At 44.4% G+C, this 26,975-nt stretch overlaps 2 protein-coding genes across 2 annotated transcripts; both read left to right on the top strand.

Annotated features, from left to right (window-relative positions):
* Window positions 1-19: 19 nt before the first annotated feature.
* On the top strand, window positions 20-12,503 carry LOC123803488 (uncharacterized). Its single transcript, XM_045814986.2, has 4 exons — window positions 20-983; window positions 3,398-3,556; window positions 9,864-9,962; window positions 11,797-12,503. Exons 1-4 carry the CDS (start codon window positions 438-440, stop codon window positions 12,367-12,369), a joined length of 1,377 nt encoding a protein of 458 aa, XP_045670942.2. The 5' UTR covers window positions 20-437; the 3' UTR covers window positions 12,370-12,503.
* A 167-nt stretch (window positions 12,504-12,670) lies between these two features.
* CMTM2 (CKLF like MARVEL transmembrane domain containing 2) lies at window positions 12,671-26,703 on the top strand. Its single transcript, XM_045814996.2, has 4 exons — window positions 12,671-13,176; window positions 13,315-13,473; window positions 24,144-24,245; window positions 24,718-26,703. Exons 1-4 carry the CDS (start codon window positions 12,922-12,924, stop codon window positions 24,922-24,924), a joined length of 723 nt encoding a protein of 240 aa, XP_045670952.1. The 5' UTR covers window positions 12,671-12,921; the 3' UTR covers window positions 24,925-26,703.
* The last annotated feature ends 272 nt before the right edge of the window (window positions 26,704-26,975 follow it).

Genomic DNA, 26,975 nt, shown 5'->3' on the forward strand with positions numbered 1-26,975 from the left:
GTTGTTCTCATTTTAATCTCAATATGGAAACTGGAAGAAGAGATGTGGGACCTCTGTGCCCAGCGCTCACCCATACCGTCATTTCCATGTCAGCACTGATCCTGATCTCATTGGGTTTTCCTCCTCCTGGGCCCCGGGTGGCAGAGAAGAATGCACCTGGACCGCCCTAAATGGTCTCCAGAGCCCTCTTCCTGGCTGGCAGGCAGCACGGAGGGGTGAGGTTGCAGGGATAATGAGTTTCCAGGCTAGGCAGTGGCATGGCATCCCAAATGGCGACGAGGGTGGCTGGAGGGCCTGGTTCATCCGCGGGCAGGGAGAGCTGGGTGCGCGCGAGGGACAGGCGGCCAGCAGCCGTTGGGGCACGCCCCTGGTTTCCAGGGGCCAGCCTGCCGGCGGCGGCACAACCAACCTGACACAGCCAGGCCCCGGAGCCCACCATGGATGCCAAAACCACCAGGACCCCTGCAGGGAGCTTGCAACAGCAGCCGCGTTCCGCACGCTCAGGGTCTGCCGCAGCAGCTCCGGGGACACCCGTACGCTCAGCTCCCGCACGCCCAGGGGTGCCACCCTCACGCTCAGCTCCTGCACGCCCAGGGGCTGCCGCAGCTCCGGGGGGACCCTCACGCCCAGGGTCTTCCACAGTTCCGGGGACATCCTCCCGCTTAGCTCCCGCACGCCCGGGGGCTACCGCAGCTCCGGGGACACCCTCCCGCTCAGCTCCCGCACGCCCAGGGGCTGCCGCAGCTCCGGGAACTCCCTCACGCTCAGGGCCTTCCGCGCAACCAAGGAACGTAGCACCCAGTGCGCCGCAAGGTGCAACCTCAAGGACACCCACCAAGCAACCGCCCGCACCCAAGACAGAAGCTGAGAAGGCCGCCATCCAAAAGCGTGCTGAAGGACGGGCCCTAGTCCCGCTCCAATTCAGGGACAGCTTCAAGCGTTTTTTCTTCTCGCCCACGGGAATGTTGAAGATCCTGAGGCTGGTGAGCAAAGAGCTGGTGATGCAGGGTGGGTGCGGCCTCGGGGAGTGAGTCCCAGGGGGCGCCACCTCCGCAAAGCTTCCCTACTTCCCTTTGCCGGCCAGTTTGCTCTGCCTCATCTTTCCTCCCTCCTCCCTTGCTTCTCCCCACGCTCAACCCTAATTACTAAACCAGCGCTGTTTTTCCTGTCATACTCTGTATTTCTGGGGTTTTCTCTCACAAAGGGAATTAGGGAAACAGTGAAGATAAGAGCAGAAATGTATAAATTAGCAAACAAAAATAACAATTGCCGAAAATTGATAAACCAATGGCTAGTATAATAGGAAATCAAGGGTGAAGAGAGAACATATATTTAAAGTTAGACACCAAACAGGGAAAATAAGCACAAAGGATGAAGAAACTGAGAGGATCCCCAAGAGTACTTTGCAAAACAAATAAACCTGACTAACTGAAAGAAATAGTTTATTTTCTAGGAAAATACAATTACCAAAACTGACCCCAAAATAGAGAAAAACCTAAGCAGACCAATGTAAACACAGAAGAAAATGAGAACTAATCAAATGAGTTTCTTTCAAAGATATATTAGGGCCAGACTTTCTTACACATTAACTCTTTCAGACTTTCATGGGATGGAATTCGGATGCTATTGAAACTTTTTCAAAGAATGGAGAAAGAAGCCCTTCTAAACTATTTTTTCAAAGTAGTATAATACTGATATCAAAACCTGACCAAGTCAGAAAAAGAAAATAGAAATCTCACTTGTATCAAAGCAACAAGTATTAATATATTAGCAGAAAATAGTCAGCACTTTTTAAAAATACACTATGAAAATCTTTAAAAAAAAAAAGGAGGGGGGGCGCCTGGGTAGCGCAGTCGTTAGGCGGCTGCCTTCGGCTCAGGGCGTGATCCTGGCCTTCCAGGATCGATTCCCACATCGGGCTCCTCGGCTGGGAGCCTGCTTCTTCCTCTCCCACTCCTGCTTGTGTTCCCTCTCTTGCTGGCTGTCTCTCTGTCACATAAATAAATAAAATCTTAAAAAATTTTAAAAAATTAAAAATAAATAAAAATACACTATGATGATGCAATATTAGGACTCTATTAAACTAACCAGCATTATAAGTAAAAGGAGAACAAATTAGATTATATCAAATAAGGAAAAGAACACATTTGACAAAAGTCAACAGTCATCTCTGCAAAAAAAAAAAAAAAAGAGAGAGACCCATAAAATCGGAATACATATTTTACTGATATTATAAAAACAAACCCAGAAGTCAGCATCATATATAGTTAAGCATCAGAAGTATTACCATTAAAGGAGGAACAAAGAGGATGCCCTCATCAATACTGTTATTCAGTATTTTTCTGGAACTGTTAATCATCACAATTAAACAAGAAAAATAACAGTTGAAAAGAAGAAGCAAAGTATATCATTTTTTCAGCTGATATCACTGTATATCTAAAAAACTCAAAATCAACTGGGAAACAAGTTAGAACAAGATAATTTCTACTAACTCATTAGTAGAAATGAACAAACAAGCATTTAAAATAGAAGATAATATTTCTCTTTACAACAGCAATCAAAATGGTTAAGTATCCAAGATTAAATGAAATAAATTTGAAAAACCTATATCAAGAAAACTTTAAAAACTCAGAGATATTTTAAAACCACTAAAAATACTGGAAAGACATACTTTGTTCTTGAATAGTAAAAGCGAATTTTTTAATCTTTCAAAATTAGAAGTTAAATGAAATCCCAATTAAAATACCAACTGGCTTAGCTTGGGGAACTTGACCAAGAAACATGGGAGACACAAACAATCTGAGGATGAGTACCGAAAGGGGGACTAGGTCAGACAATAATATAAAATAATTTTCCTATAATCTCAAAAGTGCTAGAGAAGAAATCAGCACCTCAATGGAAAAGGATAGTCTCAAGAGACCCGTATGCACCTGGGAATTTAGTACACAATAAAGGCTGGATTTCAGATGAGCGGGGAAAATACTGGTGTTTCCCAATAAATGACGGGATAATCAACAACTGTTTGGAAAGAAAGAAAACTGGAGCTCTACCTCTTTCTATCAGAATCAGTATATATTTACTCTACTTGTATGTACTTCTTTCCTGTAGGAAATATACACTGTGAACAATGGTTACTTTTCAGGAGATAAGACTAGGGTTGGGTTGAGGGAGAAGAAAGAAACGAGTTATTTTTCATTCTTCTATACTTAATGTGCACTTTATTTCCACGTATTAGTTCATTTCTTGGAAATATGAGAAATTTTACAAATAAAATGTATATACAAAACAATACAGGCAAGTGCAATATAATCAGATTTACATTCTAACAGTTTATGGGTTTGCTTTGTTTTTTACTAGCCCATGTGCATTAAAACAAATTCTGTTTCTTTTATTGCAGGGTCTTATCATAGGAGCGTTAGTTTGTTTCATCATTGCCAAAGCCCATGAGCCGTATATAGCCATCACAGTTCTGGAAATCTTCATCGTTCTTTTTTTTATTCTAATATATATGCTAACCCTTCACCACTTGCTGGTCAATTTAGATTGGTCCTTACTTGTAAGTGTTCATTTTCATAACTCAAATATAAGCTTTGCCCTAGGTCCCAGAGTAAAGTCTCTTCTCAAGTGAAAATAAAAGAGCTATCTCTCTGGACAAGAATATAACTGAGCTATGACAGGGTGTTACCCTAGTCCCAGGGGAGAAACTAGCCTACTACCCAGAAAGATTCCCTGGACACCTCTCTCCACAGCACAACCAACACACATGCTTGCTTCCATCTCATTACGGCACTGAACACATGGTACTTTGCAGCTTGTCCTAAAGAAAATTTCAATTAGTATATTCAGTAGGTAAACACACTTCTCATCTATTGGTTGTAAAACAGCAGATGCTTCTACTTGTCCAACAGCAGCTACTCAAACACTATAACATTTCCTCCCTGCATAAGCAAGAGATGGCATGGCAAAGTTGTAGAAAATTGTCACCCACACACTGAAAGATTGCAGGAGTCAATCTTTTCATGGGTTTTAAGGGTCCATACTCCCAAAGGGCTGCCATGTGGTGGCACTTTTCAAGAAAAGGCATTGCATTGCCTTCTTCAGTAGCTTTTTCAAGAACTTCATATTCTTTACCAACTGAAAAATTCCTGAAGCTAATCCCTCAGGTCTCAGATAAATCCTATTTATTGTGGAACCCGAGGTTCCACATCCGTGCAGACGGGAGAAGAACTACTGTTCTGTCCAGGAACAGACATGGGCCTGCTTCCTGGCCCTGGCATCTTCCTAGCTGTGTGAACTTCAGCCTCAGTTTCCCCATCTATGAAATTCAGCAAAGGACAAAGGTGATCATAATAACTACCTCACAGGGTTCCTTCCTGTAACATTTAAATGTGTTTAAAGCAAACATTCACTTACAAAACATCCATCAGACCCCATAAAGTAGTTAGATGGCTTTTACCATTTTATCTTGCACCGTGAACAATCCTAACTCAGAGGTCAGGCCTCTCCCACATCCCACTTCCTTATAGTACCTTTTTATAACCTTAAGGTAGGATTGGTTGCTATTGAGCTAAAACTCAAAATACATTCTTGAAGCATGTGAGGCATTTTCTGAAAAAGCTGCTGAGCTCTCTTTATCCCACAGAGTGCAGAGCAACAGGAAGCAGACCAAGCAAAATATGAGCAACTCTAATTGGACATATGGAAGACCCTCTAGGGTTATGGAGAGCCGTAAGGATAAAGAGGTTTCCGAGGGGAAACAAAAATCTCTGTCCGCGGAGATTTTCAAGAAGGGAAGGTAAATGGACCGTTTTGAGCACACAGCATGTGCCAGATACTTTTTCATATGTGTTACCTTATTTAATACTCACAACAACCCAGTGAGGTTGTAGTTTAGCAGATGAGAAGACCTGATGAGAGAGATGGAAGGTGCGCTTGTGGCCATAGGCAGTCACTCAGAAATTCAGGCCCAGCTTTAGCCCAGACTCTTTCCAGATTTTTCGCCCTATTGCCTTACGATGGTTTCTCTGTCTCTATCTTCCCTTCATTGTTATCCTCCTCAGATTCTCTAAATTTTATGTTCTCTGTATCTTCTCCTGTTTCCTCATGGTTTCCTTAAAATGTGGAGCTGGATATTAACAGATTATCCTGGAGGGCGGGAACAGGTCCTTAGGGCAGGTGACTGAGGGCTTCACAGCACAAAAGTCAGCTGTGGTCAGGCAGACTAGAGCCCTCTGAGGGAAACTCTGCTGCCATAAAGCTGGAGAACTGGAGGGAGCCTCAAGGCACCATGTTTTGCTGTAAGGTCCAGGGAGAATATCTAGGAAGTGTCTGAGACAAAGGCAAGAACTGGGGGCTCCTAAGAATGAACCAGGAAGGTCCTATGAGAGGAACTGTTCTCACAGTGGTCACAGATGGCTCAGGCCAGCTTTTGTAGAATTGTAGGCCTTTGGTCAACTCTGATAAAGCCGGACCCCCTTTGCTACCTCTGTCCTTGGGTCAGAGCATTCTCTTTCCTTTGGATGACCATGGGAGCCCCGAGGCATGATTCACATGGACATGGCTGGTGAGCTCCCAGGAGCTCCATAGTTGGTAAAATATGAAGAGTGCTCAGTTATTCTGAGGCACAACTGACTAGCAGTAGACATACCAAGCAGCCACATACTAACCAACACAGTTGGTCAGATGCTGTGTGATCTAATTGACTTGGAAGGTTTTTTAGAAGACCCATCAAAACAGGATCCAAAACTGTGTTGTCCTATCCTGTCCCTTCCTTTCTAATCTTCTCTTTCAGATTCCATAAGGTGAAGGATGTGTACAGAAGAGATTGTTCAGAAGGGTAGTTACCACTGGGTGGTAAGAGGGAGACTCTGGCATGGGAGGCAATGTGCTGGTTTAGGGACAGTTTTGGTGCCTAGAGAGGACTACGTGTCACTTCAGAGAGTAGGAGGACTTGGAGATGTGTTGGCATCAAGCTGCAAAAGTCCCCTGGGACCTGATGGAACTGTGGAAAGCCAGAGAACACAGGGCCCATTTCATACTGTCCCTGTTTTAGTGCTCTGTACAGGCTCAAGGGCCCACCCACACACTGGAGGCATCCAGCACACACAGCCCCTCTCTCCTGCCAAGATGGTTTGGTGCCCCCAAGGCAGAGCATTAGGGTAAGTAGTACTGATTTTAAGTGGCAGTTTCCTTAAAGGCTTCCAGGAGTATAGAGTGCCTTATTCCTCTATTCCCATTCTTGTTTGGCAAGAGGCTAATGATGAAAACTCCCAGCAGGGAAATAGAAAGTCTGATCAATCAGGGCTTCAGATGCTCAGGAGAGCAGCATCAAAGAGGACTGGCCTCACGTACAGGCCTGCTGAGATCTGTGGACTCTGGGGCCATATTCTGGCAAGGCCTCCTTCTCTGGGGAGATGATGGAACCTGGGCCGGGGGATCCATACACCAGACTCAATTGCATCTGCTTGCTTCTATGAAGACTATGCCAATGACCCTGACACCCATGGGTCCACCTCTCAGCCAGCCCTTGACTTGAAATCATGGGTCTGCATCAGAGCTAGTGAGTATACAGCTTTCCGCACCCCACCCGTGGTGGGGTCATTGTCTTCATTTTTACACTTCAGTGTCAATCTAGTGTCATCTGTCAACATACCCAAGGAGAGTATGAATTGTAATTACTTCTAAATAGTCTGTATTTTTAACACTTCTATATTATAAAAAATATTATCCAATATAGTCAGAGAAACTAAGTTCTGGTCAAGCAGATGTTTTTGCCAATAGAAAGCAATTTTTAAAAAAAGAAGAAGAAGAAGAACATAATAAGCATTTTAAACTAAAACTCGAGAGAAGTGATGATTCCAAAACTACCAGCAATATCTATACATTTATAAGGAGGAAGTGTCAGCTTTAGAATGTTCCCTTCAAATAAGATTAATGAAAAACCACAGTTCTGGTCATTTCTGATCAGGCTATGCCGCGTGTTTGGAGAACTCCAGGCACAACTGGAATCAGTGGGAGCTGTAGCTAGTTGAATACTATATAATGTTTATTATATATAAATGCTTGTTACAAATACCACATTTTGTGAAACGAATTGTAAATGTTAGTTTTTTCTAATATTCAGTGATTTTTCAAAAATAGTCATTCACTATTAAAGCATCTTTTTCTTTCCCAGTTAAAATTCTACACAATTTTATCTCAGCAATTTGGGAGCTTTATGGAAACATAACAGTCAAGTAACGAATCCATCTCTCATTTTAGTCAGAGGAGGCTACCTGAGTCAATAGGGTATTTGGTCAAGGGGGAAAGAAAAAGATGATGAGTAAAGATGGCACGTGACAAGCCTCAGATGCAGTTTTACTCCATCAGGGGGAACATCTCTCTCTCTCTCTCCCCCTCCTCTCTCTTTCAAAGATGAGGCCAACAACGATGATGTGTCTAAGGCAAAAGGGAGGAGGGGGGTTAGTCCCGAGAAGGCCTCTGGACACTCAAGTCAGGCTGCAGAGGGTCCTAGCCACTTAGTGGCTGAGCAACCCCAGGCATGTTGCTTAGCCCTCTGTGAATTGAGGATCATAAGAGTTTGTTGTGAGAATCAAATGAGATTAACACCCTGGCACAGTATGTGACACAGAGGAAGTGCTCAAGAAGTGTGAGCTATGATAGAATGTTAGATATAAGGCAAACATTAGCTCCAAAGGACAGTTCAGGAGAGCATTTCCTTGTGAGCAAGGACCAGAGTAAATTACAGTAAGGACAGAGTAAACGAATGTCTAATATTCCAGTGAGAAGATGGAATTATGACAGGGAGTCAACGATTGCCTAGTCTACACTTGGTTTATTAGTATTACCATTATTCATTGGCTTTCGTCTAAATTCTCAACCACCTAGGGCCACAGCTAGTTAATTTTTATTTTAAAAAGTTTACATCCTGCTTCTTAGCTGTAAGAGAACTTGTTCACATTTTTTACTATCTTGGTTTACATAATCCTAAAGGACTAAGCTTCTCGCAAAACTGTAAACCGCTGCACCTGCCCCACTGTGGGCAAACTTTTCATTCAGCCCACAGAACCCAGCTGGGTCTTACTTCTAACCCTCACCAGCCCTGCTCCTTGTCCCCCCAGTGTTACCCACCAGGTGTCCAAATAATTAGTGGCCCTCCATGAGGCACGTCACATTCCGTGATAGGGATAGGACTGCTTGCTCAGCAGTCTCAATGGAAAGAACACCTGAAGTCTAAAGAAAGTTTACCAACTGTGTACATTTTGAAGGCGGATATCACAAGTCCACATTTTGATGCACTCACGATCCACTCGATGCCAGGCACTTATCTGGTCTTTTCAGATTCATTATACCATTTAATCCTCAGATCAACCCAATGAATCCCAATCACTATCCCCATGTTTAAAATGAACAAGTTGACACAGAGGGATGATAAAACATGCCCCAGGTCACACATCTAGGAATTGGCAGGCCAAAAGAGTTCATCAACAAAATACACTCCCACAGTACATTTCCCATACCATTTTGACCCTCCGTGACCCATTATCCACAGAAAATGCCCAAGACAGATGCTGCACATTCAAAGTGGGGGAGGGGTGGGTTGTGATAGTTCTTTTCCTCTTATTTGAGTGTCCCTGATGGGAGGCAATAGTGAGAGTAGTTCTGACTCCCCTCCTTGGCAGATACCCAATCTCAGGCAATTTAATAAACCTCTCTAAGCCTCTGCTATGTCCTCTTAAAATAGGGATCATAAGAATACTGACTCTGGAGGGTGTTTGTGAGGGTTAAATAAGGTAATGACTGGGAAACACTGGGCACACTGAAGAGCTCCATCAGAACCATTATGATTCTGTACACTGGGTGGCAGGGCTCCTTGCTAGATTTGGGCACGTACACCAGACAAGCTGACGCTACCAAGTCAAGACGCCAAGACTTAAGGACTTAAAATGTTCCAGTTAGATATCTGGGCCATATCATGGTTCTATCACCCTGAGCTTTTGACCCTCGCCACACTGGTGCCACGGACACACGGAGTACCCACTTCTCCATTATTGCTCTATTACCAAAGCCCAGCCTCTCTCTGCTTATCCTCAGGAGTGGCCCCCATCTACTCATCCTCCGCCCTTTATTTAGCACACAAAGCAGCAGTTTGGGCTAGCAGTTAAAGAACCCAGTACAGGAATCCAGAAGAAAGAACAAAGGCAGCCCACAGATGCCAGGGCATACTCAATTCCAGCCATTTCTCAGGAAAGAACAAAAGTCAACAGCACCAGCATTCACTCTAGAATACCAGGCCTGCTCCTCAGATGGGTTCCTGCCTCCTTAGGATATGTGAACCCACAGAATAAATATGACCCAACTAACTTCGGGGGTATCGGTTCTACCTGCAGGTTTGGGAATGTAATTAAATTAGTAAAGTGCTAATCTAAAATTTAATTTTTATATTAAAAATATATTATGGAATAGAATGCAGAATTTACATTAATTTAAAACAGGATTTTTTAAAATATTATTTATGGAGGTCCGATTCACCCCATACCTCTAGGTGCTTTTCAAGCTCACTTTCTCATGCCCTTTAAGGAGAATATAATGGGAAAGTTGTCAGCTTTTTTTTTTTTTTAATGGTACTTTCTAATGAAATTAAGCCCATTTCTGCTGACAAAGTCCTACCCAGGACCTTAAAATCACATAAACTCATGTCTTGGGAGATGCAAGAAATTTTGCTGCTAACGGTTCCTCTTACAATTAATCAAAGGGAAAGTTTTAAAAAGACATCCATCCTTAGATGGGTGACTGACCAATTTAAATATTGTATGAAATCACGTTACCCTGTAAAGTTGACGGTTTTCCATTCTGTATTACAGGATCTTGTCAACAGTTTCATTACAGCCGTGTTCCTTCTAATAGTTGCCATCTTGGCAATGCAAGAAATGGAAAGAAGACATTTATTCTACGTTGGAGGGGTAAGTCGAAGCCTTCGTGACCATATTTAAGATTAGTATTTCAGGGATGCCTGGGTGGCTCAGTCGGTTAAGTGTCCAACTCTTGGTTTCAGGTCAAGTTGTGATTTCAGGGTCATGGGACCAAGCCCCACCTCGGTCTCAGTGCTCAGCACACATTTGGCTTGAGATTCTCTCCCTCTCCCTCGGCCCCTCCCACTTTCTCTCTCTCTCTCTCTCTTTCTCTCTCTCAGATAAATAAATAAATCTTTAAAAAAATATCAGTATTTCAAAACTCTTTGCAAAGGGAAACTGGCAGACTATCATTACTTCATTTACAGAATAACATCCCTACCACCACCCCTTCTCCTTCTTGCACTGACTTCTTCAGAAGATATAAAGTTGCATAAACTCTAAACTCATGAAAATCTTCATTCTAATACTCATCCTCCAAATAGGTACAAACTCCCCTTTTGAGAAATGTACACACTATTTTTTGAAATGTTGCAACAAGGTATTCTTGTCTATAAATAGGACTTTGACTCTTTTGGATTAGAGAATTATTTTAAAAGCACATGAAAAGAAAAGCACATGAATAGAAAAATAAAAAGTACATTGTCAAAAGTGAATGGCCAAGCAGGAAGGAAGGGAGGAAGGAAGGAAGGCAGGAAGCTCCCAGCATGTGCCCCACACATGGCCAGGCATGTTCTGACTTCATTTTTACAATTCTCATTTTTACATATATGAGAATTGTCCCAAGCCTGGGACAAGCTGGGACTCAAATCCTCATCATATGAAGAGCACAAGAAATGGCAGATTAAATGCTTTGAAGATGGAGGGTGGGAAGTGGGGAGGTGAGACTTTGGTTCAAGAAATTAAGCAATGGGAACAGAAATTAATCCAGAAAAAAAAAAGTTTGACTTCTTTGAATTCATTCCATAATCAGTAAATATTTGTCAATCCCACTGGATTGTGCCAGGCCCAGGCTTACAGTTGGGGACAGAGTCCCTTATCCCTGAAGGAGTTCACAGATTATCTGGGGCAAGACCTATCTAGGGAAAGTTCATTCAAGCAGCCAGGGATTAAGTGATAGTAAAGAGAAACATCCAGAGCAGGCAGGATTTGGGAGGCACCGAGTATCTTTGGTACTATGCACTGCTGGTACCCATCTGCTAACTCAGCCACCAAGCCTTCTCCTACCTGCCAGGATTCCCACCATCTGGACCCCATCAATTCTTACTTGGATGACAGGAGCCCCCACCACACCCCACTGGTGTCCCTGCCTCCAGTCCTTTTCACCTCATGGCTACTACAAATGGACTTTCTGACTGCAGCACCTGAGCTCTCCCCTTGATAAAGTCCCAAATTCTGCACTTCCTAGCCTCAACTCTGCCCCCGCCCTCACCAGATCCAGGGCTCTCAGCCACACCATACTCCTTGGAGACCCCTGCCCACCATCTTAAGTTCTCTTCCTCCCAGTTGGTCCCTTGGGAATTCCTTCCTGCCCTTTTCAGACAAAGCCCAGGAATCCTTTCTACTGAGCGGCCTTCTCAGGACCTCATACCTATCTGGAGCCTTCCAGTGAATACTCTTCTTTGGTCCTTTCCTGGTGCCTCAGGCAGCAGGCGGGTCGTTACCGGCAGCAAAACCCACCATTTCCAAAATTCCTTTCTCTGGGAATTGCAGAAAGTGCCACAGCAGCCGGCGAGGCAGACACCAAAGAGTAGTGCTGGATCAGAGGGGACAGGCGGCCACCTGAAGCCCCCTGCCCCCTGGGATGGGATGGGGAAGACAGGTAGCTGCTGAGCTGCAAAATAACCCAGCCTTTCCTTCCCCTGTATGGTCTTGTGTCTGCCAGACCCAGTGCCTCACAGCAGCAATCGTGTGTATCCTGGATGCAGTTATGGTCACCAAAAAGATGAGGGATAAAATGAGAAGAATCCTGGGACTCGATTTCGAAAGCAATTCCTCCCTGCTCCTGGAACCCAAGAAGTCACCCTGGCCAGGACCCACACCGGCACCCGGGAAAGCACCCACGCCGGCAGCCGGGAAAGCACCCACGGCGGCACCCGGGAAAGCACCCACGGCGGCAGCGGGGAAAGCAGGCAAGCCGGCAGCGGGGAAAGCAGGCACGCCCGCATCCTCAAAAGCACCCACGCCGGCAGCCTCAAGAGCAGGCACGCCGGCAGCCTCGAAACCACCCACGCCCGCACCCTCAAAAGCACCCGTGGCGGCACCCGCAAAAGCACCTGCAAAAGCACCCGCGAAAACACCCACACCGGCAGCCAGGAAAGCACCCACGCAGGCCCCCACCTCGGATGCCAGGCGCACATCCACCCGGGCATCCTCGATGGCATCCTCAAAGGTATCCTCTCGGCCATCCACGATGCCACCCTCGCGCGCATCCTCGCTGCCACCCTCGCGGAAATAAGCGGACATCTGACGCGTCGGTTAAACATCTGTGCCTCGTCCCTCCCGCTCGCTAATCCCACCACTGAGCTTGTATGCTGTCACCCAGCCCGGCCCACATGCGATCATAAAATCAGGGCTTCTAAGTCGGGAACATTTCTGCTTCTTCGTGTTGCCTTGTGTAAAAGTCGAGTTACCTTTCTTTCGTGGCCGCTGCGCGCGGCGCGGGAGGAGGCTGCCCCAGGGGGCGGTGGCCAGGGCCTTGACTCGGCCGGGGTTCCCGCCCACGCGACCCGCCCGCGGCTTAGGGGGGGGGGCACCGTGTGGGGGTGGGCGGCCCTGGAGGCGGCCGGCCCGGCACCCATTGAGGTCCTCGCGGTGTGACGGGGCGGCCCGGAGCCAGGTGCGGCGGCGCGCGGGGGAGCGCCAGGCGTTGGCCGGTCCTGGCGGTTGGCTGAGCGGGATCTCTGAGCGGGTCGGTCGGTGGGCAGCAGGCTCGCTCAGAGGCCAGGCCTGTCCGGGGACAGCAGGAGAGATCGGGCAGGCGGTGAGAAGTTAAGAACTCCCACGCAAAATGGCTGACAAAGGCAAAAAGGGCAAACCGGCAGCCCCAGCGCCCGCAGCTGCGCCCCCGCCCCCTCCCCCTCCCCCGCCGGACACCAAACCGGAAGACAAGAAAGACCAGGAGCCCAAGAAAAAGGAAAAGTCCGTGCAGCCCAAGAATGAAGTGGGCACGAGGAAGGGGTGTCGCCGCTACAAGTGGGAACTCAAGGACAGCAATAGAGAGTTCTGGGTTATGGGGCACGCCGAGGTCAAGATCCTGAGCTTCGTAAGTTGGTCTGGTACCCCTGGGCAGGGGGTCCAACGATGGGAAGAGGGAGCAGGAGCAGGCTCCAGAGGGGCTCAAGAAGGGCTGTAGGGCCAGTGCGAGCCCTCCGCCGTAGCTCAGGTGCGTGTCTCCCAGCAGGGCTGCCTAATAGCTGCAATGATCATGTTCACGGGGACCACAGTGCACCCTCTCCTGACCCTCATCATCACCATGGAGTTGTCCGTCTTCTGCTTCTTCTTCATTATCTACACCTTTGCCATCAACAGATACATGCCCTTCATCCTGTGGCCCATTTCTGTAAGTGGGACGAGGTGGGGGGTGCCTGAGACTGGGGTGCATTCACGCGTATGTCTTGGTACCTGAAAGTAACTGAAGAGAGGCGCCCCCTTCCACATTTGTGCCCAGGGCACGGGCTCAGCACCTCCAGTGAGGGCAGGGTAGCCACAGCCGAAGTTAGGGAGAAAAGGCTCTCAAAGAGCCCAGTTTGGGGATTGGGGGAGTGGGCCTCTTTGGTGGTCCATCTGGTGGTCAAAGGAAGAGGTCTTTGCTTTCCTGAGGCTTTGCTGTCCATGGGAGCAGGGGAGGTGTAGCAACTGGCTGTTCCTCCCACTTTTGTGCCAGCTCACACTTAAGTGGGGAGATCACCCCAGAAGGTACCCCATCCCCAGAATTCAAAGAAGAAAACCAATCTTCCAACAAATCAGTAAAATAAAATGAAAATTTTAAAGAAATCCCTTCTACAGCAGTCTAAGATCTCCAGTGACCATCCCTGTAAAGGATGTTAAGCATAGGGGCATCTGGGTGGCTCAGTTGGTTAAACATCTGACTCTTGATTTTGGCTCAGGTCATGACCTCAGGGTTGTGAGATCAAGCCTCTGTAGCGCTCTGCACTGGGCATGGAACCTGCTTAAGATTCTCTCTCTCCTTCTCCCTCTGCCCTTCCTCCATGCACATGTTCTCACTCTCTCGCTCTCTCACTCTCTCTCTTAAAAAAAAAAAAAAAGGATGTTAAGCCCAGCAGAATGTTAAGCCCAAAGCAGTCATCCATTGGAACGGGAGCTGGGCAAGTTACCCGACCACTTGTGGCCTCTGTTTCCTTCATCTGTAACATAAGGACAGTAATCACCTCTCATGGGATTGTGCCTGAGAAATAAATGCAAAATGCTTGATGCTGTGCCTGAGGACTCAGCGACCCGAATCCCTGGCCATCACCTGTGTAATCACAGAGCACACCCACCGAACTCCTGAACTCCCGTCTCACTGCACATTCACAGGGTGCCTCCAGGGCACTAAACTCAGGGTTTCACTCACTTTACATATGAAGTGGTCTCAGAATGGCCAAATGATGTACCCCCAGGTACTTCAGCTAATAAGTGGCAGAAAAAGGATTCAAATCTAGCTTTGTCAGTAGATTCTGAGTCCCTAACTGCACTCTGTTCTGCTTCCTCATAAAAAATTATTGGGGCCCAGGGATTCATAGGTCTCAGCAGTATAGGGGAGGACCCCCAATATAGGCAGAAAGGAGAGGAGGACCAGATAAGACTCTTGGGAGAGGGCTAAGCAGAGGACAAAGTAAAGGGACAGCCAGAGGGCAAGTTCCCAGCCAAGGAACTCAAGAGGATACTTTTAGTTCCAGCAAAATGAAAAATCAATAAACCTTGAAAATCCTCCTACTGCATCTACCTGAAACTACTAGGGAGAACATAAACACACCTGCCGTAGCCGAATGGCTGGGCCGGCAGGGAAAAAAACGAAACACCCAAGTGCCAGAAATGAAAAACAGGAACGGTGAGCAATAAGCTGCTGAAGGGTGGGTGGGAACAGCCCATGAAGTCCTGCCCCAGGAGGCAGGAGTGGAGATTTTCCTGCTCTTCAGTTAGAGGAGGTGAGGCCTTGGTCCCAAGCAAAATGGAGATGTAGAACTGAGACCCCTGCATAAGCCAGCACCCTGCAAAGACAGGGAAAAGATAGGCAGAGAAGACACCTTCCACCCACACAAAGGAATAAGAAGCCATGTTCACCTCTGTCTGAGCTCTGAGTGGAAAAAAAAAGAAACAAATAGAAAAAGACTACCTTGAGAAAGAGAAATCTTGGGCCTGAAATTTGTACAGATTTGGTTTGAATTTTTACTACTTTCATCCTAGAAACCTTCATGCAGCCTAGAAAACTTGTGCCTGGGAGTTAGCATAAAAAACTGTTCCTAATTTAGTGATGTTCCGATGATGTCCTTGGGACTCCTGACAGAAACAAATGCAAAGTCACAATCAAAGCATAAAGAGATTCTCACAGGACGGGTGGGGGTGGGGGGAAGGCTTGTCAAAACAAACTTACAGTTCAAAACTACAAAACACCTGATTTTAAAATGCCCATGTCCAAGAATTGAGAATCAGCACACAGCAAATGGGAGGATCAGAACCCTGAGAATATGTGATTACTAGAAGAGCTGTCTGAAAATAATAAGAAATATACTTAAAATAATTAAAGATATAAACAGAGTCCTAAGAACACAATAAGGCACTTTTTATTCTGAGGGCAGAATAAAAAGATTTTTTAAAAAATATAAATATCTAGAATTAAGCATACAGTTATTGAAATGTCAATAAGTGGGTTATAAAGCATACCAGACAACGCTGGAGAATTAGCAAGCCAAATGGTGTGGGGAAATTACCCAGAATATGGCACTGAGAGATAAAGAGAGAAAATATGAGAGAAGCTGAGATGGAGAAAATGGAATGAGAAAATCCATCATAAGCCTAATAGGAATTCCAGAAGAAGAGACTCAAAAGAATGGAAGAGGGGAAATACTCAAAGTGAAAACGACTGAGAACTCCCCAGACTTAATGAGTGACATCACTAAAAATGGCAGAATTGGGAACGCCAAAACTCTGTCTCTCCACTAAAACAACACTGTCAAAAACTGTCAGAATCAACCTTTTCAGAGCTCTGGATTCTAATTTTAAAAAGCTTATGGGGTGCCCGGGTGGCTTAGTTGGTTTAGCGTCCAACTCTTGGTTTCAGCTCAGGTCGTGATCTCAGGGTTGTGAGATTGAGTCCCACGTCAGGCTCCATGCTGGGCATGGAGCCTGCTTGACTTTCTCTCTCCCTCTCCCCCTCCACCCCATTCACTCTCTCTCAAATAAATAAACCTTTTTAAAAAACTTAAAACACGGGGTGCCTGGGTGGCTCAGTTGGTTAAGTGTCTGCCTCCAGCTTGGGTCATGATCCCAGGGTCCTGGGATCGAGCCCTGCATGGGGCTCCTTGCTCAGTGGGGAGCCTGCTTCTCCCTCTCCCTCTGCCTCTCCTCCAGCTTGTGCTCTCTCTCTCTTACTCTCTCTCAAATAAATAAAATAAAAATCTTAAAAAAAAAAAAAAAACTTACAACAACCAGGGAAATGCTTAATGAAGAAAGAAGCTGTTGAATTTGCTAAGAGAGTCTTGTGGCATTTTAATGTATCTACCCACCAACCCTCACATCCTAGCTTGTCCATTGCCATGAAGACAGTAGCCCACTTCCCTGGTCACATTCTTCACTGGTGGCAGAGGGAACAATACAGACCTTGTTCTCAAAAAAATTATGGTGGTGTGTTTTTACCTGTCTGGTGGCTCCTTGAGGGATGGGCCCAGGAACTTGACTTTGTTTCACCTGCCACAAAGCTTTTTCAGGGCTGAAACAGCCCCCTGGATAGCATTTGTCAAAAGCATTTAAAGGCATATCTACTAACTATAACCATCTGAGGCAAGGGAAATCAAATGAGGCAAGCAATGGACCAGAAGTTTGGAAAGGAAGAGGCTCAGGAAGGAGATTCAGTGCGGAATAAGAGCTTTGAAAACCTACCACGCATACCAGGGAATCCAGAAGTCCACACACATGCTGAGGGCTGGACACATGCTCTCAAAAGACCCTAAGCTTTTGCCCCTTGCTACCTTTAGGCTCTGCACAAGCAGCAAGTGAGAACAGAGTTCTAAACAGCCGGGACAAGTGTTGAAGGAGTGCCTCAACACAAAACCGACTTGCAAAGACTGGTAGAGAATTTTTGTTTGTTTCCAGATATTTAAGGAAATCTCTTTCAAATCACTACCTGACCATTAAACTAGTGAAACAGGGACTTCAGTGGCAGCACTGGAAGAATACAGTCTTTTTTTTAGAAAAAAGTCATTAAACATACAATTGTCTACACCTCACAACAATCAGCAACAACAAATCCTGGGGAAGGAGAAGAATATGGTTTACAGAGTAACTACGTTATAATATTCAAAATGCCCAGAATTATAAAGCATGCAAGGAAATAAGAAAGTCTGTCCCATTCATGGGGGAAAAAATTAATAGAGACTGTCTCTGAGAAAGCCCAGATATCAGATTTAGTAGACAAAGAGCTTAAATCTGTTCTTAAAATGCTTAAAGAACTAAAACCAGGAGAACAATTCATGAACAAGTAGAAAATGTCAGTAAAGAGAAATTATTAAAAGGAGCAAAAAAGAAATTCTGGAGCTGAAAGAATATAACTGAAATGAAAAACTGACCAGATTGGTTTAACAGTGGATTTGAGCAGGCAGAAGAATGAATCCATGAACTTGAAGATAGGTCAATTGAGATTATCCAGTCTGAGGAAGAGAAAGAAAAAAAGAATGAAGAAAACTGATGAGACCTATGCAGCAAAGTATACTAACATATGCTGAATCCCAAAAAGAAGAGAGAGAGAAAGGGGAAGAAGGAATATTTGAAGAAACGGTCAAAAACTTTCCAAATTTGATAAAAGATACAAATCTACACATCCAAAAAGGACCAAGTAGGATAAACTCAAAGCGATCCACACTGAGACACATTATAATCAAACTGTCCAAAGACAAAGACAAACTCTTGAAAGTCACAAGAGAGAAGCAACTAATTTCCTACAGGGCATCTTTAATAAGATTAACAGCCAATTTTTCATCAGAAACCACGGAGCCCTGAGGCAGTGGAATGATGTACTTAAAGTCCTGAAAGAAAGAAAACAAAACAAAACCCTGTAAACCAAGAGTTCTATCTTTCAAATTTGCTATCTGTTATGACTTGAATTGTGTCCCCTAAAAATATGTTGAAGTCTTAACACCTAGTACCTGTGAACATAAGCTTATTTGGAGATAAGGGCCTTTGCAGATGATCTCGTTAAGATGAGGTCATTACAGTGGGTTCTAACCCAGTATGACTAGTATCTCTATAAAAAGGAGAGCTTTGGACACAGAGACAGACATGTTCAGAGGGAAGGTGATATGAGAAGACACAGGAAGAAAAAAGGAAGGTAAAACAAGCCAAGGAATACTTAAAGTTACCAGAAGTTAGAAGAGAGGCCAGAACAGATCATTTCCTAGCACCTTCAGGGGAGCATGACCCTGCCAGCACCTTGACTTCAGACTTCTGGCCTCCAGAACCATGAGACAATAAAGTCATAAATTTGTGTTGTTCTTTTTTTTTTTTTAGTTGTTGTTGTTGTTGTTTTTAATTTATGTTGTTCTAAGCCACTTAGTTGATGGTACTGTGTTACAGCAACTCCAGGAAATAAATACACTACCCTTCAAAATGGAAGTTATCCTTCAAAAATTACCATTCAAGGGGCACCTGGGTGGCTCAGTTGGTTAAGCATCTGCTTTCAGCTCAGGTCATGATCACAGGGTCCTGGAATCCAGCCCCACATCAGGCACCCTGCTCAGTGGGGAGTCTGCTTCTCCCTCTCCTTCTGACCCTCTCCCCTGCTTGTGCTCTCACTCTCTCTCTCTGTCCCTTTCAAATGAATAAATAAAAAATATTTTTTTAAAAAAGTAGCATTCAAGAGGCACCTGGGTTGCTCAGTCAGTTGAGCACCCAACTCTTGATTTCGGCTCAGGTCATGACCTCAGGATCATGAGACTGAGCCCCACATTGGGCTCCACACTCAGTGCGGAGCATGCTTCTTTCTGTCTCTCTCTCTCTCCCTGTCCCTCTGCCCCTCCCCATGCTTGCACATGTGCTCTCTCTCAAATAAATATTTTTTAAAAATTATCATTCAAAAATGAAGGAGAAATTAAGACATTCCTAGATAAAACAAGTTGAGGGAATCTGTTGCTAGTAGACTCGCCCTATAAGAAATGATAAAGAGAGTTCTTCAGGCTTAAATGAGAGGACACTAGACAGTAACTTGAAGCCATAAAAGAATAAAGAATACCGGTAAAGGTAACTACATAGGTAAATATAAAAGCCAGTATTATTGTAGGTTAGGTTTGTAACCTCTTTTTTTCCTGATATGATTTAAAAGATGAATGCATAAAGCAATAATTATAAATGTGTTAATGGGACTGTATGTAAAGATATAATTTGTGATGATAACAGTAAGAGTTTTTGTGTACTACTGAGGCTGAGTTGGTATCAATTCAAACCAATTTCTAATTGGTATCAATTATAAATTCAAAAATTTATAATTTAAGATATTAATTGTAACCCCAAGGTAACCGCTAGGAAATTAACTAATGTATAGAAAAAGAAATGAGAAGGGAATGAAATTGGTACATTACAAAAAATTAAACAGAAAAGAAGGTAATAATGGAGGAATTGAGGAACAAAAAGGTATGATATACAAAAAACAAAGATCAAAATGATAGAAATAAGTCCTTATCAGTAATTACTTTAAATGCACATGGATTAAATCTCTAATTAAGGCAGAGATATCAGAATGGATTTTTTAAATGATCCATTTTAAAATGATACAATATGAACATAAGAGACTCACTTTAGTCCAAAGATACAAATAGGTTGAAAGTGAAAATGGGAAAAGGTACTCCACATAAATAGTGACCAAAAAAGAGCTGAGGTGGCCATACCAACATCAGATTTAATGAAAGACGTGAATTCTCAAAGGTGTACCAAGAAAAATAAATAAACACAAAACCACACATAGGCATGTCATAGAGTCACCACTGATCACCAGAAACAAAGGAAAACTCAAAATCAAACCAAGAGAAAAGACAACTTATCTTAAAAAACAACAACAACAAAACCCCTCAAACTACGAGACTTAACTTCATATATTTCAACAGCAGTGACAGTGACCAGAAAACACTGGAATAATTTCTTTAAAGGGGTGAGGTGGCACAAGAGTAAAATGAAGAAGTTTTTAAACAACGAATGAAACAATTTCTTTTCTCTAACTCTCACTGAAAGAACTCCTAGAAGATGTACCTCAGGAAGAAGGAAATTAAACCAAAAAGAAATGTACACCATGTAAAAATGGAACAGTAAGCAAAGAGCCTAATGAGTGTGTGGATTGACCTAAATAAACATTAAGACAGAACTAGGGTTTTAAAAAATATATTAATAGTTTGGGGAGGTGGGGAGAGAACACTAGCGGCAGGAACACAGTAACATGTTAAGACCACAGTAGTGGTGTATGATAACAGCGAAAAGTCATTGATTTGGAAGGACATTTGGTAATAATGTTAACACTAACATATTTGGACATAATTCTGTATTCTGCTAAAGAATAGAATTCTCAGGTATATAACATCGAACCTATTGAGGGGAAAGCGTGAAAAGAGAATAGAGTTAATTCAATAGAAGGGAAAAGGGGAGGGGAGGACATGTGGTATATGTTAAATAGAAAAAATAAAATAAAATGGTAGAAATAAATCCCAATATGTCAGACATGGTGACAAATATAAATGGACTATAGTCTTCACTTAAAAGACAGAGGACTCTAAGAATAGATTTTTTTAAATCCAGCTATAAGAGATGGAAAAAATAATGAAAATACTAACTAAAAGAAAACTGGCATAGTTTTAATACCAGATTAAACCAATTTTATGTGTTTTTTAAGTTTATAAAGATCACCACGTATAATAATTTTGAACTTGTATGCACCTAACAAGATAGCCCGCAAATATAAAAAAACAAAAAGGAACTTACTTATAAGGAAGAATTGGCAAACAGCAACCACAGTGGTAGATTTTAACATGCCTCCTTCAGCAATTGATAGCTTGATCCGATGACATTATTGAACATATGGAACCATACACTCAACAGAACAGGTTATATATTCTTTTCAAGTACACTTGGAACAATCATAAAAATTACCCTTGGGGCACCTGGGTAACTCAGTAGGTTAAATGACCGACTTTTGATTTTGGCTCAGGTCGTGATCTCAGGCTCCTAGGATCGAGCCCCATGTTGGGTTCCACACTCAGCGGGGAGTCTCTGAGATTCTCTCCCTCTTGTTCTCCCTCTGCCCCTTCCCCTGCTCATGCTCTCTCTCTCAAATAAGTAAATAAATCTTCAAAAAAAAAAATTATCCTCAAGGCACCTGGATGGCTCAGTTGGTTGGCTGTCTGCCTTCGACTCAGGTCATCATCGCAGGGTCCTGGGATCAAGCCCTGCATTGGGCTCTCTGCTTAGTGGGGAGTCTGCTTCTCCTGCTCCTTCTGTTTTTTTCTCTCTCAAATAAATAAAATCTTAAAAAATTTATCCCCAATAAGACCACAAAGCAAATGTAGATAAATAACAAGTAACTAATATCATATAGACCATATTCTCTCATTTCAATGTACTATAATTAGAAATCAATCAGTAAAATTTAACTAAATTTCCAAGTGTTTGGGGGGAAATCTAGTGTGTTCCCCAAACATATGAGGATTTAGCATTTATGTAGTATTCACAGATAATGTCTGTAGAATGTCCCTAAACTATTCAAATTCAAATCTACATAATTAGAAAAGAAGCCTGAAAATTAATAGTTATAAGAAGGTACCAAAACAAAACAATGGAATTAAGAAGAAGGCAATGCCAAAGATAAGAGCTAAAATTAGTGAAATAGGAAACAAAGATCCATAGTGAGGACTAATAAAACAAAATATCTAGTTCTTTGAAAAAGACTAATAAAGTGGATGGACCCCAAGGCAGGGAAATAGAGAATGAACAAAGAAAAATATTAGTATAAAGATCAAGAAGAGGGCGCCTGGGTGGCTCAGTTGGTTAAGCATCTGCCTTCAGCTCAGGTCATGATCCCGGGTTCTCGGGATTGGGTCCCGCATCAGGATCCCTGCTCCGTGGGAAGTCTGCTTCTTCTCCCTTTGCCCCTCCCCCTGCTTGTGTTCCAGCTCTCTCTCTCTCAAATAAATAAATAAAATCTTAAAAAAAAAAAAAAAGATCAAGAAGAGATTTTTAAAAATTACAGGGAAAATGTGAATTTTTATGCCAATAGATTGGAAAGTTTAGATAATAGGTAATTTCCTAGAAAAAATATAAAATTGACTCAAAAAGAAATAGAAAAACAAGTTATAAAAAATTCATCCATATTTTCATCTGGCACTTGTTTCACTTTTTACATTTAAATCTTTTGGTTAATTTGGAGTTATTTTGGGAGCCTGGATGGCTCAGTTGATTAAGTGAAAGCCTTCAGCTCAGGTCATGATCTCTCTCTTAAATAAATAAATAAAATCTTACACACACACACACACACACACACACACACACACACACACAAAACCAAAGCTGGGGCACCTGGGTAGCTCAGTCAGTTGAGGAATCAACTCGATTCCAGCTCAGGTCATGATCTCAGGGTTGTGAGATCAAGCCCCGTGCCAGGCTCCGCACTCAGCATGGAGTCTGCTTGAGATTCTTTCCCTCTTCCCCAACCCCTGACCCCGTGCATGCACATGCTCTCTCTAAATAAATAAATATATATTTTTTTAAAAAAGCCAATGCTAGAAGATATCTTTTATTTAAATTTGTGAAACACAAAACAGTATATACTGTTTGTGAATATATAATATGGAGGAAAATATGAATACACTCTTGGGAAAAGTACCTATTAGCTCCAATGTGTGTGGCTGCCTCTGAGCGAGCGTCATGAAAGGGCTAGAATGGTGACACTGTGGCTCCACAAAGTTTTACTGCTGGTTTTTTTTTTTTTTTTTTTAGCAATGTAAGCAAATATTGCAAGATGTTAACATCTGTTCAATCTCAGTGGTTCGTGGCTGCTGGAGGTGGGAGTGGGGATGGGATATTTGAAATGTATTAAAATTCAAAAACCTGAAAAAGAAAAGAAAAGGCCCGCAACAAATAGCCGGGGAAGGACAATTAACAGAAAAACGGCATCACGAAAACCAAAGGGAAGGGAGGGCCTGGTCCAGGGCTGCCAGTTTGGCTGCTGCCCACAGGATTAAGAGGGTGCACAAAATCTGGTCTACCATCACCCCACGAGTAATGCGGGAGGAAGCTGGCTTGCAGTGGCCATACTTTGGCCAACTCTAAGCTTGGCTATGCTGGAGAGTGGCCGTGCGTGGTACCTGCAGGGAAAGCAGTCCTTCTGCCCAGTCTGGAAACATGTGGACCTTTTCAGGTAGGTAAGGGAAACAAGTGTGGGGCAAGGGTAAGATTGAGGCCAGAAAGGATGGGAAGGAAGGCTGATGATGGAGGAAGTGGTGTGGCCTTGCCAAGGGCAGAGTGTCCAGGAAGTAAGGCAGGAGGGGGGTGGGGGCAGGGGTGGAGGAGCCAGCTGCCAGGCTCCTGACTGGGGAGGCCAGAATCCAACAGAGCCTCCTGCCAGCGACACAGCCCACCCTGAATCCAGAGAGGGGAGCTGGCCCCGAGAGTAGAAAGATGATGGGGGGTTGTACTCACCATTAAACTGAATAGTTGTGCATTTACTTAAATGAGTATTGGAGGGGGAAAAAAAAAAAAGGAACAACTAGCCACTAAATGTGTGATTTCAAAGGAAATGGCAGCAGAGGGGGCTCACGAAGGCAGTTAAGCAGCCTGAGCTTTGGGTCTCCACACAAACAGCCCCGCCCTGGGGACCACAGCATGTCCACCCAGCTGAGGTATACTTATCTTCACCTACGTATTTTTAAAATTAGGCAGAAGTTTGGAAATCATCCCCTCTGGAGGAAGTGATGCCAGGTTGGGTGTTGATGGGGGTTTGGTTCTGGTTGAGACAGACTCTCCTATCTCCCACGCTTTCAGGACCTTCTCAATGACCTGTTCGCCTTCATCTTCCTTGTGGGGGCCGTAGTCCTGGCTGTGAGAAGCCGACAAACCATGCCCATGAACTACTTCATTGCTGTGGTGAGTCTTCCGTGTTGGGCACTTTATTTGCTCAGAAATCACCTCTTCTGGAGAATGGTGTTTCCCCCTGACTTAAGGAAAGGACTTCTTTTCTTTTCACAAAATCTTGGGACCCACGCAAAGTTTAAAAGTAAAGTTGGCCAATGTTTCCAAGGAAGAAGCCACTTAAATAAAGAGGCTATCCAGGGAGCCAGTGGAGCTAAGGGCTTCCTCCTCCGAGCTGCCCTGATCCCCAAACCAATGGGCCACACCCAGGCTGGGTTTTAAGAGAAGACAGATGCCTGCCAGGTTGGGGGGGGGGGTTGGATAGGGAGGCTGAGGTTGGGGGAGGGGCAAAATCGGAGTGTCTCTGGTCTGGAAGTTTGGGGGGACCAAGGGATGTGTTAACCAGCACCTGCTGACAAATTAGAAACAAGGAGAGACTATGCCAACTTTGGAATGAAGAGCAAAAGTTCATTCCTTTGTTTTCCAGATTCTTATCGGTGTGGCTGGACTTTTCGCTTTAATCGATATATGCCTTCAAAGAAAACATTTCAAAGGCAAGAGAGTCAAAAGGAATGTGCTGATTCCCCCTCCAGGAAAGGACCAAAAGGGTGAAAAGCCAAAGGAACCAGAAAAGCCGCCGGAAAAGGCACCACCAGAAAAGCCCAAGGATAAAGGAAAGGCAGGCAAGAAATGACAGGAAGGAGATCCTGGCTGTCAAAGTGACAGCGTGTTTTACTGCAAAATATGTGTCCACTGTCTGTCTTTTCTCTCTAGAATGGTTTTCCTTTCCATCCTAATAACCACCTTTGCTTGGAAAAGAAATTCCTCTTTAAATGGATTTTAAAGCTTAAAGTTGACGTAAACATTATTTTGTTCATTCGACAAAAGTTACTGGACATTTTGGTGCAGTGGGCAAGAAGAGCTGGGCCTCTTGGGGTGCCTGCAGGCCACTGGGCACACAAGGTTTGAGGGACCAGCAATGTGGGTGACACCGGCTGTCAACAGTGACCAGCCGAAAGGTCCAGAGTAAAACAAGAGACTCCAAAACAAAATGAACATTTTGATATTTCTATTTTCCTTTTTTTTTTTTTTTTAAAGCATCCAGCTAGTCCCTGTGAGAAAAATTGGTTCTTGGCCTTTCTTACTCTTACTTTTCAGTTTAGCATTGGTCCTCGTGTGAGGGGCGCTCGGGAGGAGGGCAAAGAGGTGGTCTCATCCCCTCAGGGCTCAGGGCCTCCAAAAGCCAGAGTCAGGCTGGCATATGGGCCAGGCAGGATGGGCACAGGAAGAACTGGGGGGACTCCAGCCAGCTCTCTGGGCCCTGCAGTGTCTCCCTCAGTGAGGACCTGAGCATAAGCCCTGAGCCAGGTTCAGCTGGGCCCTGGAGCCACAGTTCCCGCCCGCAGGCCTCAGTCAGGGCTCCAGTCTCACTGGACAGACCAGCCATGTGGCAGAAGGGTCATCCTTATAAGACGAAAGCAAGGTCCCAAACTGATCCATGAGGAGCTAGAAGAGATATGGGGTAATGGGTGCCCCCCAGCCCAGCCAGGAACAAGGTGAGAGGCAGGCTGAGAGGGTCAACTGGGCCTTCGGAACCATAGTAATGACTCAGGCCTCTGCCCTGTGTGCCACGAGGAGTCCCGTGGCAGGGTCCACGTCTGCTGGAAGACCACAGACTCGGCTGCTGCAGAGCAGTGAGTAAGGCTGGAGAGAGGCTGCAGCCCGGCGTTTGGTGGGGGAGTAGGCAGAGCCTGAGCCTGGACGGCCCCAGCCACAGCCGCCCCCCCATGCTTCCAGTCACTACTCCCTCTGTAGCCCCCACAGCACCCCGTGCAGGCTGGGCAGGATGAGGCACAAGCCTGCCAAAAGTGGGAACTAGAGGAAGGGATCTTGTAGAGAAAAACTCAAAAGTGCACCCTATCCCATGATGTGACCCAAAATTCCTCTCCTAAGTATTGAGCCCAGAGGAATGGTGTTCTAGAATGTTCATAACAGCCAAAAGGCAAAAAAGAGCTTAAATGTTCAAAAGGAGATAAACTGTGCTACATTCACAAAATGGAATACTACTCAGCAATAAAAAAAACCACATTGATACAACAGGATAATAATGATAAAACATTCAAAATGACGACTCTCACATCAATTAAGTGAAAGAAGGCAGACACAAAAGAAGGACATACCCTATGATTCCATTCCTATGAAGTCCAAGAACGGGAAAATATAGCAAAAGAAATGGACAGACCGATTGCTTCAAGAGGAGTCTGAGGACTGATTACAAAGGGGCATGAGGGTATGAGAAAGTTCTTTATTTTCATTAGGGGAAGTGGTCACACAGGTGTATACATTTGTCAAAGCATTCAACTGTATACTTAACACCTGTGTATTTCATCACATGTAAATTTTATCTGAAAATGTAAGCTAGGGGCACCTGGGTGGCACAGTTGTTAAGCGTCTGCCTTCAGCTCAGGGCGTGATCCTGGAGTTCTGGGATTGAGCCCCACATCAGGCTCCTCTGCTAGGAGCCTGCTTCTTCCTCTCCCACTCCCCCTGCTTGTGTTCCCTCTCTCACTGGCTGTCTCTCTCTCCATCAAATAAATAAAAAATCTTTAAAAAAAAAAAAAAAGAAAATGTAAGCTAAATAGGAACGTGTTCAGAATCTCATGGAAAAGGGTAGACCTTGCTGAACTTCTTTGTGTGGCCACTCTTCTCAAACCCTGGAGCCGGCTCTCTGAGCAGGCTGTGGTT

The sequence above is a fragment of the Ursus americanus genome, chromosome 21, assembly GCF_024610735.1.
Source record: "Ursus americanus isolate L20-20 chromosome 21, mUrsAme1.1.p, whole genome shotgun sequence".
Classification (NCBI taxonomy): Eukaryota; Metazoa; Chordata; class Mammalia; order Carnivora; family Ursidae; genus Ursus; species Ursus americanus.